This window comes from Antrostomus carolinensis, unplaced genomic scaffold (assembly GCF_000700745.2).
Source record: "Antrostomus carolinensis isolate BGI_N321 unplaced genomic scaffold, ASM70074v2 scaffold33627, whole genome shotgun sequence".
Taxonomy (NCBI): domain Eukaryota; kingdom Metazoa; phylum Chordata; class Aves; order Caprimulgiformes; family Caprimulgidae; genus Antrostomus; species Antrostomus carolinensis.
In genome coordinates, this window is record NW_010328675.1 from 20646 (window position 1) to 32457 (window position 11812).

At 42.4% G+C, this 11812-nt stretch overlaps 1 protein-coding gene across 1 annotated transcript in view; it reads right to left on the bottom strand.

The window, feature by feature from the left end:
- Window positions 1-655: 655 nt before the first annotated feature.
- Window positions 656-11812, bottom strand: part of LOC104528350 (pappalysin-1-like) — a 35630-nt gene continuing 24473 nt past the window's right edge. The window contains exons 2-3 of the mRNA XM_010172327.2: window positions 9099-10167; window positions 656-1014 (exon numbers count right to left, since the gene is read on the bottom strand). Of these exons, the coding sequence (XP_010170629.1) occupies window positions 969-1014; window positions 9099-10167 (1115 nt within the window). The 3' untranslated portion in view covers window positions 656-968. The remainder of the gene's footprint in view (window positions 1015-9098; window positions 10168-11812) is intronic.

An 11812-nucleotide genomic window follows, 5' to 3' on the forward strand; every position in this document is an offset into this window, starting at 1 on the left:
TCATTGGCATGAACTAAAGCTCTTGAAAATCCTCAAGAACTGCTGAGTTTCAGGGACTTCCACGCAAAGCATACAATGCCACAGACATCACAAGGGTTGGCAGGGAAACGGTACGGAAGCCTCAAGTCCTTTGGAAACCAGGCTTAGGCTCTCCGCACTTCCAGCACACCTGGTCTGAGGCTGCAGGCACTCACAAAGCCAATGCCACATAACTTCAGCACTTTTCAACTTTCCCTAGGGACATTTCACTAAAAGAAATTCTCCTTTCAAAGCTGATGGGAATGATTTGAAAAAAAACCAACAGTCTTGTGCTGGGGAAACCAACTACCACAGCTTCTCACTGAAGTCCTCAACTTATATACACAACAAGGTTCTAGCATGAGAAGAAAATTTTTTCCATGTTATCTACTGGCAACATAGCTCAAAAGATGCATTTTGAGGCAGCAGAAAAGAATTTATTCTCCAAAGCCTTGTAATTCAACCCTGCTGAAGCTGCCCTCACACAAATCAGTGATGACACATCTTTTCAACGTCTAGGGCCAAAATTATTTTTAAAAGCATTGCAGGTAATTGCCACTGCTGTCATTCCAAACCACTGCTATTTCCACTGTTTTACCATCACTGATGTAACCCAACAAGTGTCAACAACAAACTGGAGCTGTTTCTGCAATTACCGAATTAACGGAAATAATACATTTCACAACAAACAGCTCACACATACTAATGGCCATGACCAGATCTTTAACTACAATTTACATGAGATGTTCTATGTTTCCAAGGTTTGTTATAAACTACTCAAATATCTGGGTACCTTCCAAAATAATTGGTCTGCAGGGTGCAGATTTTATCCATCTTTTTCACCGGGGTGGATTGGCTACAAGAGTCATTAAAACAACTGTAGAAAAAAAATTCTTCTCCTGAAGAATTTCAGAAAGACCAAATTAGGCTAAAAAACTCTAATCTTGGTTTCAGTGGGGTCCCTTTTTAGCAGAGGTCCCTCTAGCAGGGTCCCTCCTTTAAAAGAAAAAGGAAATTAAAAATGAAAAACAGCACTGGGGAAAAGTTAAGAGAGTACTTCAAACTCACACATGCCAGGAAATTTAGAGTTAAAGGTGAAACTCCACCCTAAAGAGCTCCATACTGGAGATATTTCAGTGAACAAACATAACGTGTTCTGAAATACAAAGACCCAGTAGGGTGCACTAGGTATGGAGTTTCAGCCTTCACTCCAAATTTCCTGGCTTTTTAGAGTTTTATTAGAGTTTCATACCCCAAACATTTAAGTCTTCAAGAAGTTTCCTCAGTGCAACTCACCCTTATCCTTTTGGAAGCTGAGAACAAGCACTCCAATGGTGTAGCCATCCATCCATTATTAATGAACCTGAAAACAATTTCTTGCAAATTTATGTTAATTTGGAGTGCTGAAATTATGTGCAAACTAGGTAGTTTCAGTTGAGTTACCCTGAGAAACTCCAAAATTGCTAATCTACTCAGAACAAAATTGAAGGACAGGATTTCATTGACCCCAGCAGAGCAAATGCTCCCAATCTTCCTCCACTGTATGTGGGTCCTGTAACTTGGCTTCAGCCAGGGTTGCAATCAAGCAAACACAGAATTGCTTTTGACAGTAGTGATTTGTATTCCTGGTCTAAACACTCCACCAGGTTGTGGAGTGGGGATATACCCATCCTACTTCTCAATGAATCCGGTCCTAACAGGTGAAAAATGACTATAGCGATCAGCATCACGTCTTTTTACAATGTAGTTTTTATGAACACGTGTCACAGATACTGAAGCGGTTCCAGAGTGTCTCAGTAATCCTAAAAGATCTGTTGTGAGGCTCTGCATCACTGCATTTCCTGATAGCTCTAAGGAAATGATTACCAATAACTTGCTGTAGACCCCTCTGATCACCCACGTTCTCTATCCTTCTCAAATACGTACACAGAAAAATTCTTAGGATTATATGATTATTTCAATGGATGTCTTGACATATAGCTAATGGAGAAGACATCACACGTACTTTGAAATTGGCCTCGCCAGTCACTCTGCACAAGCATATCTTAGTGCACCTCAGGACGGGTGCAGAAGTGATAGGACAGCTCCACATTGTCCTAATTCTGGGGTGTTTGAGGAACAATTAATTCTTCTCACTGCAGTTAAGAGAAGGTAAACCAAGACATTCACTTCTTAGGTGTCCCCTAGCCCCAAACTGGGCAGAGGAGAGACACCCTCCTACTGCTGAAACCTGCCTTACTTCTAAGCTTCAGCTCTCCCAGTGGCGTCAAGACCATCATCACAATCACAGCACTGGCACACTATTATCTCTTTCTTCTGCACAGAACTTCCAGGCTTTTCCCAGTCTTTCCATCACATCTGCTGATGCTGCAGGCAAGTCCTCTGTAGCATAAAGGTATTTTTCTACCCCAAAATACAGATTACTTATAGAAACAGCTATTTTCTGTGTAATCACACTTTTGGGTGGGCTTTCTCCCCTGGCATTACGTTCACAGATACTGGGCAAAGGCAGAGCTGCTAGGCCAGCGTTCATGCCTCTGCTCACATTGACATTTTCAGTTGAGACTATATAAAGAAAATTCACCTTATCCTTCTCACCCCTACTCCTGAACCCTGCGAACCCACTATGTGAAGGCACCAGTAACGCCGAGGGTTTGAAGCGTGGCTGCACAGAGGAAACTCCCCCAGGACATAGCACAGCTCAGCATCATCTCTTCCAAAAGATTTCTGTACATTTCCACTGGCAGCAACAGTCAAGGGATCGTTAAGGGGAAAAAAAAACCCACAACAAAACAACTGAAGTAGTGTTTGCCCAAGTCCAGCAATCCACGTGAGAGACAAAGTCAAATGCATCGTGTTCATGGATGCTGTAAATGGAGCCTGGTGGAGGTGGCTGCTCTGCATTTCTCCAAGGTCACCTATTGCTTACAAGAATTGGACTTAAATTCCTATCAGAAAAAGGAGTCTGAAAGATAGAATGGGAATTGCAAATGTCACTATTGCACCTGGTTAAGCTTGCCACAGAAATTGCCTGTGCTTTGCATCTTTGTCTGAAAGGTGCAACCTCCTGAATTTACAGATGGTTTCAGCTGCCGCTAATTAAAAACTTGAGGGGCCCCCTCACCCCCACCACTGCAGAGAGACTGTACACAATTGGGTATGGGAGAAAATCAGGGTGATTAATGCAAACTCCCAAAGCACTTGAAAGAGGCATGTTGGACACGATCAAACCATGGGTCTGTGTGTAAGACACAGTATCATTTGAATGGATCAGCAAAGAGAATAAAACAGCTTATATACACTGCTCGTTTTCAGAACATGGGAGTGGATGAGCTCCACCTTGTTTGCTTAAACAGAGGTTGGTAAGAGCTGGCTGGAGAGCATCTGTGCCTGCAGGCCTGGAGGACATGGTTCTGCAGAGCAGCAAGGGGCACATTCAGTCCCTGCCAAATCTGCAGACTCTGCACTTGCAAATCTTCTATGTGGGGTTCCAGACCCAGAGCCAAATGGGTCTGCATTAGAACTGGAGAGTCTAATAATACTTTAATCTATTGTCTCCCACAAGGATTCTTAATGATCTCTGATAGTTTACTCCATAGATTTTATAGTCTGTCTTCGTTCCAAGCATCCTGCAGTCTGACCAGACACTGATCTTTTTACATAATGGATAACGTCCATGAAAGAAATCATGAGTCCTATGAGTCTTGAGGATAAAATGTTCCTTGAAAAAAAAAAAAAAATGTTGGAAAAGATGACTGTGGGTCAAACTAAATCGAGCAAGCTCCTACTGTTTCTAGGGTGTGCAAATGTATACGTAGAAATTGTTTCTTTAGTACTGAAGTCCTGTCTATACCAGAATTCAATACTAGACTTATAAATGTCAGTTGCTAGCATGGGAACAGATGCAACTCCTCCCAGCTGATTAACACCCCTGACATCTGGAACAGAGGACAGAATAAACACAGAGAACAGAGGATTTCCTGTTGGGACTTGGCTTTTGGGTGACAACTACCAAGATACAGCAGCTCTGTCCTTCACAGTGTTATCTCTCCACCTTCTAAACAGTCCTGGAGCTCGTAATCAAAGAACTGCAATTTAATGCCAAATCTCTAGACAAAAATTCAGGTATTTGCTATATGTCTGTCTGATACCTGTGTGAATGCAGGAATCCCTGATGTCAACAGCTGGACAATGGTCTCTTCAAGGCAAGGGATTAAGTCCTCAGGCTTCCTGAATTGAAGAGCACTGATAAATTTCTTCTGTTCTTTTTAGTGTTCAGGATCAGGTGGAAATTAATCCTTTATTGGGAATCAAGGAGTATTTCTTACACCTCTTCTAGCTCCTAGAAAAGGGCATTAAGTATGGAGTACTCCTCCAGAGTAATTTGACCATATTTTGCAAAGAAGCCCCGTGAAACGATTTCCAGTGGAAGAGAAGGAAAAAGTGTTAAGAGACTGCTCTGATCAGAAACTTCATGGAGGATCTACAAAGTCCAGTTACCTGTATGAGGCTGACCAAGGCTGCAGATCAGCCACCTCCCACTTTTAATGCTACTGCTGCCATCCACATGGCACAGCACAGTGTGCTCTTCATAAAGGCTCTGCCATACCCAGTGCTGCTCAAAACTACTATGGAAATTTCTACAAATTGTTCAAATGTGTATTCAAAGTTTAATTTACTTATGACTGGAATGTGCCAATGCCCTTAATCTTGATCAAGCTGATGGGACACAATGCTAAGCTTTGCTGAACTGTACAATATAAGTCTTGGGGAAAAAGCCACAGAAAAGATTGGGATCAGCAGGACACTGATCTCCAGCTCTTTGGTTTGGTGTCACCCTCAGTCTGCAGGCAGGTGCTGCAAACAGACTCTGGAGCACGTACAGCTTCACCCCTGCCCCTTGTTTGGGAAGAGCAGAAGGCTTGTGGGAGCCCTTAGGGTACACATGTGGATGTTGAGAAAGCCTGTCCCCAGGGTGAGTTATTCTGAGGGGATTTCCAGCAAGTATTCAGTAGACTGTACGAATCAACAGAGTTTGAAGAGACTCCAGTAGCTTCTACTGTTTCAGGAACTTGATCAGCATTTTCCTAAGAAGGCATCAAGGGGAATGCTTTCTTATCTGTCCATGCGATCCTGTGGTGAAGCCTGATGTGCAAACCCAATATTACATAAAAGGAATGGCTCAGTTAACCAGAGGATGGTGCAAGAATTTGCCACATCAAATGGCACTTACAGAGCATGATTCCCTCGCTGTTTGTTTCAAGTGTTTTGAAAAGGAGCCATGGTAGGTGTCATGAGCAAAAAGTCTTCCCTATTTTGTAACCAGCAATATCCCAAACAACACAAGGAATGTGTCTTTCTGGTAAGTGTGTTTATCCTTCCTTCCTTTTGTATTGGGCCAGACTGTATGAACTTAGCATGTTCTAATTTCCCAGAACTGCAAAAATAAAGAAAAGCTGAACATTATTTGCAAATCACGGGCTGGGATTAAATACATTTTGTCCCACTCTCTTGAAATTAATAAAAAGAAGTGAGGCAGATATTCTTGGATAAAGCCTGTTGTGTGGCTAATGATAACCAGTCTTTTTGTTTTTTCCCCGTAGACTATTAAAAAAGAGGAAAGAGGATCTAGCTGGTACCACAAAGTTTACAGCTTTTCTGCTGAGCAGCTCTGGGACCAGAGTCCTCATCCATCAGCATTGTTCCTCTGGTAAACTTCTTTACAGGTAAGCCACTGTACTTCAACTCTATGCACAAACATCCCCACTACCTGATTATGGCACAGAATCTCAGCTTTGTAGAGGAAAATATTTTTGGAGAGCTGCCAGGAAGAGAGGTTGAAAACAAAAGAGAAACCAAACAAACAAAAACCCCAACAAAACAAAAAAAGCAAACCAGCTTTGCTGCTGGGATGAGCTTTAAAGTCACCATAGTTGCACTACAACAGTGACTGAACGACACTATCAAAGTACCTGAGCACTTTTGTCCCAGGTACCAAAAGAAGCACAAGAAACATAATGCAGCTTGTAGGTGTCTTGAAATTGTTCTGGGGATATCACATCTATGGTTGCACTTAGTCAAGAAGTATCCACGGAGTTTTTTGTAACAAGACTCATAGCGACTTTGTCCCAGGAGGGAGACTTCATGGACTGGGACTGAGAGAGTCAGAAGAAAGAAAGTGACTGGAAAGTGACTCTTCATTTGCGTATGAAGAGACACTGAAGAGGGTTCATGTTTATAACATCATTAATCAATCATTAATGATTTTTGGTTGGCTCCAAAGGATAAAAGTATTTCAGGAATAAACTCTGGCATGATGAACAGCTGGCTACAACTGTTGACACTAAGGATGTAGGGGGAAAAAGACCCAGTAATATCCGAGGGCCTCCCTAGTACCCAAGGAAGGCTGTGAAGAGTCTTACAGCACAAAGCTCAGGAAACTTTTTACTGGTACCATTTCATGCTTTTCCCCCTTTTTATCTGATGCCTCACCAGACTGAGGGCTCTTTTCCCTTTCTTCTGCTATTGGTAGACCGAACTTTGGCAGAGGAAGTACCTGGAAATAGATGTCAACTCATAGTGGCTGTGGAGATGTCTTCATTGATGTGGTACAAGGCCTTCACTAGAGGGGACTGAGGACTCTTTGCCAATGAAAGTGATGACAAGAGGGGCTGGTGATGCAAAATGGGCCCAGATGGTGCCAACTGAGTCACAGATTTTGACTGAGTCACTAATTGGCATGGAAATCTCTCTCAGGGGATGATGCTGAGGGCAATACCAAAGCCAAACACAGGGTTTGAATCTTTGCCCTTTTAGTCAATGAAGGCTTTGCTGCCAAAGCCACTGCCCTAAACCTGTGTTCAGTACTAAATACTCAAAGCACTGTTCAGCCTCACAAAGATCAAGTCCACAGGCCTAACTGCTGTATTTTGCCATTCTAAGTGCAAACACCCATCACAGTGGTGGGTATGAGCTCAGCCTAAGCACATCAGCCACCAAATCCAGGCTCCAGAGAGATGGAATATCTTCTACTGCCCTTCTTGGTTTCACTGCCAATGATCAATGCTGCATTACAATGTCGACACAAAGAAAATTAAACTAAACCTAATTATTGTAAAAAAAAAATATATAATTTTGGAGGATCTATAGATTTTTTCAGGCTCTACACTGTGGAAGAGGACCTTCAGGCCTCCCTCACTGACTTATGTGTGTCAGTCAAGAGAAGGTGCTTCTCAAGCCAAAATGAACATGGAGAAGGTGTGTGAGCTCCATGCCATGAAATGCAAACCCTCCAGACAAGTTCAGCAAGGTGGTTGTCTCCAAAGGGAACATACAACTGCGTATGGAAAGCAACTACGTCGTGTTAAGGTAATTTCAATTTGGGAAATAAATTCCTTGCTTGGGCTGTGTAAGTGCAATCTGCAGCAAAAAGATTTCATTTGAAATGGAAACATCTCTCTCTGTCAGAATAGCATAAAAGCACAGTCTTAAATCTGTCAACTAAAATTTACAAGGATTTTCTTGTTTTGTTTTGTATGGGTATTATGCTAGTCACAGAAAAAAAGTGATAAAAGGGTACTATCAGATTAAAAATAATGTATTTTTCTAAAAATTGTCATAGCTGTTATAACTAACACCTTGAGTTCTCAGAACTATGGTGTTAAAACAACCCAATTTGCATTATGTCTTTGATGATATTTGCTTAGTTGTGTTCCTCTCCAGTTGAACAGTATTAAAAGATAGGATTTTTTTTCCTTTTAGATATTTTCAATCATTAGTATTTAAAGTATTTCCTCATTTGAGTTTTGTTTGCTGGTACCTGACTGAAGTCAAGCTGAGCTATAAAGATTTTTTAAAAAAACAACCTCACTAGAGTTAAAAAAAAACAACCAAACAAAAAAAAACCTGGAAAGGAAACATTTCTTTGCAGCTTAATTATGTGTATTTAAAGCTCCAGTAGAGCTGATAATGTCATTTAAAAAACTTCTCTCTACTAAGGATGTTACAAATATAGCCTGAATTTCAATAATAGAAGGGACTCCAGGACAGCTCATACTTTCCTTCTCTAAGCTGAACTTTAGTTTGACATCACAGGGTGTTCTGACCATCTAGAGGTTTTCCCCCATGACTCCATGAATTGCCCTAAAAAACTGTAACATGGGATACAGACAACAAAATTTCAGCTTTAACCTTTCCCTTCTGTGTGTTTATGTTTCTAACTCATTCACAGGGAACACTTTTTTACTTGAACATACTAACTCTTATCTGGAGATGACCAAAAGCAAGTTGGAGTAATTTTAAGTAGCCACACTCAACTGATGCAAGTTACTCAGGGATGTCCCTTTTCAAACTACAACACAAGGAAGCCTTTAGCCAAGGATCTCAGGATTTTATAAACTCACATCCACCCACAGAAAGTTGCCCTGCCGTTTGCCGTGAAGTGGCATTACCCTCATTTTCATATATATAAGAAGAGGTGCAGAAGATTGCAATTACCTTCCCAATGTGTGTAACTGCACTGCCAGGAACCTGGTATCCACCTCCCTCCTCATAACCCACAGAGTCAGCTGCCCCTCTACAGCAGCGCTTACAGAAAGCTCTTCTCATAGCATTAAGAATATAGAATAACCTACCTACCTTCAAAGACGTCTTACAGAATTAAGGTCTACCTAAGACTATGTTCTGTTCCATGCCTGAGGGGCTCTTCCCTCTCCTAATACATGTGAGCTTTCTATGACATCTAATCCCCACTCCTAAGAGCCTCTGGTTAAAATAAACTGTGCAGTGCTACAATATACTCCTCATAACCAACAACTAATGTGTCTCTCAAAGTCAGCTGCTTCAGTCTGTAGCACTAGCTTTCTTCAGCCTGTGTGGCAAATACCCATTCAATGTTAAGATGCTGATGAGACCATTACTGAGATTGTATTTGGAGTTAAATGCTAAGAATAAATTAATTAAAAACCCCAAAGTCTATAATGCCAATAACACAAGTTCACCAGCCATCAGGCTGATCAATAAGTCAAAAAATATTCATTGATATGATCATAACAAGCTTGTTTGTTTAAGAAATTGCCTACCTGTAAGGAGAATATGGGTCAAAGCACGTCTTGGTGACTTCTGTTATCTCTGGGTTACAGCATTCCCCACCATCAAAGTTGTATCTCTCATAATTACAATCCATGTCACACACACCATTCTGCTTCTTCTTGTTGAAGAGCGTGTGGCGTACGTGTCGGCAGTCTCCACCATCGTACCCAGTCAAGGTGTGGTTGCACTCAGGATCACAGTTCTCGTCCCCGATCTTGCTGATATCACAGTTGGCCAGAATGAGTCGGTGGCGAAGAGAAGAGTTCTTCACCTCCAGCACCTCCAGCTCCCAGGTGATGTTGTAGCGGCTGAAAGCCTCGTTTAAATGCTGATGCTGGAACTCAATTTGCTGCCGGCTGACGGTGGGGTTCTGGTGCTTGTCATCGTAGAGATTTACCACACGGTAGCGAACAATTTTGTTGCGGCGGAAGCTGGGGAGCTTGTTGTAGCTGGCGATTACATCCGTGTTGTCACAGACTGTCTGTCCACAGAGAGGAGGGTCTAGGCTGGTATCCAGCAAATAGCCATGATGATAGCTGAACTTGCTCTGAGGACTGCTGCCATCCTTCATGGGAGACCAGGTGTTTTTCACATTCAGTAAACTGTCTTGAAGAACTAGCTGAGGTAGAGGCGTGTCTTGTCTGTGAATTGCCTGGCCCATGTCCAACAAGATCTCCTTCTGAGACCGGGCTGTCCTCCAGAGGCTGAAGTGCTCCACATAACCCCGATAGTTCTGGTTCAGGGCATTTCCACCAACCATGAGCACCTTGCACTTCAAGGTCAGAAGACTGAAGATGCTGCCCACTTGCTCTCCACTTGTGGCCACCTGGGCACCATTCACATAGAGTTTCATCAAGTGCCCATCATACGTGGCAGCCAGATGCACCCACTGGTTGGGGAGGTAGCTGCGATGTGCTGCAATGGTGGTTACTTTGCGAGCACGATCCGTCTTCAGAGAGAAGAAATAGCGGGGGTCTCTATTCCCCTGGTCACTGACGGTGTTAATCCCCAGGACCCATCCTCGGTCACGGGAGGTGTAAGAACATTTGTCATATAGTCCTATGTGCCCCCAAAAAAGAAATATGAATAAATAATGATGACAGAATGGAGAAATTAGTCTTTAAATTGTATAAATATATCTCTCTATATGTATATACACACACTCACCTATGTATGTCAGAAAGCTAGTGTACAAGAAAGACATTAAATCATCTCGTACGTGATTGTGGAAGGTCATGTTAAGACTTGCTACTAAAGCTCAAGATTTGTCAGCGGTGTGTGCAAGTGGGATTCCCCTTTACTGACCAAAGACCGAAACTCTTCTGTAAATTCCTATCAGCAAAATGTGCCGTGTGTTTGGTTCTTACCTTCACTCCAGCCATGCATCATTGGTTGAAAATAAGAACAATCTTGAGAAGCAATCCTTGTTGATCTCATTCATACCTCATACCCTGACCCTTATCTCTAATAAGGTCCAGCAGAGAAATAAGTATAAAATCTAAGTACTGCACAGTTTGAGAAACACTGAGCAGGTGCAATTATCTTGATAGATAATCTGCAATGCTACAGAAAGTGAATGGGATATGTTCAGGCTACCTTCAAATTCATAGTAAATAAAAACCAGTAAGGAAATGGCATACATTGGTATGCTGGGTTTGATGAACAAGGTATATACCACACCAGGAAAGAGCAAGAAACGTGCATGGATGGACACACACATTCAGAAAGATTCCTGGCCCCTCACACACAGACTTACAAACAAATTGGTGCACCACAGGGAATGTACAGTAATGATTTCTCTCATAGACACAGTGCGGATCCACATCTAAAGCTTTCTCAACCAGTCCTCAGACAGCTCCAAGCAGTGGGAAGAGCCTACTCCTTCTCAGTTTGGGACATGAGGTTTGGCAGATTAAAGACATACATTTCCATCTTTCAGTTCTCAAAGGCCAAGGGCTACAGGGACACCCCTCAACTGAAAAAATAACTGTTAGAGCCTTCAGCACCAAATGGCCTTTCTACTATCAGCACATCGAAAACAATCCTTCCCCCAAGACTCCACTTCCAAAAGCCTCAAGGAAAATCATAAATCTCGGACAGTTCAGTCCTCATGAAAAGACTAAATATCCCCTTACCTCACCTCTGCACCCTAACCCTCCCAGCACTACAACCAAATAACATCTTCTGCTTCTGACTAAGTTGCTCAACAGCCATCTGTTAACAATCACTCATTAACAGTGCAGTCTTGTCTAGTATCAACAGAGCAAAGGTTACAGGAGCATTCACTGTATTTTTCCTCCCCTCTCCCAGCACCCACCTTCCCCCCCCTTTCTTTTTTGGGCAGCACCCCCTCCCCCCCCCCCCCCCCCCCCCCCCCCCTCCTCACACCCTTCCTCTCTCCTCCCCCTGAAGAAAAAAACTTAAAATAAAATAATAATAAAAATATCTTCTTATGGGAAAGTTAAAAAAATTGAAACAGGCCTTTTTTTCTGCACGCTGGTATTTTGCTAGGGACTCTGAGCTCCCCCTTTTCCTGTTTCCTTTGGAAGAGAGATCCCAGGGTTCGGAAGGTAATGTGTTTATTCATCTGTAGGGCACACTCAGTTCAAAACCTTTTCAAGACCAGCTTCTAGTTTATACGGCTACTTCTGATCACAAGAAAGGAGTGGAGGAGAACCAGGGAAGGAAAAAATAAATATGCTTA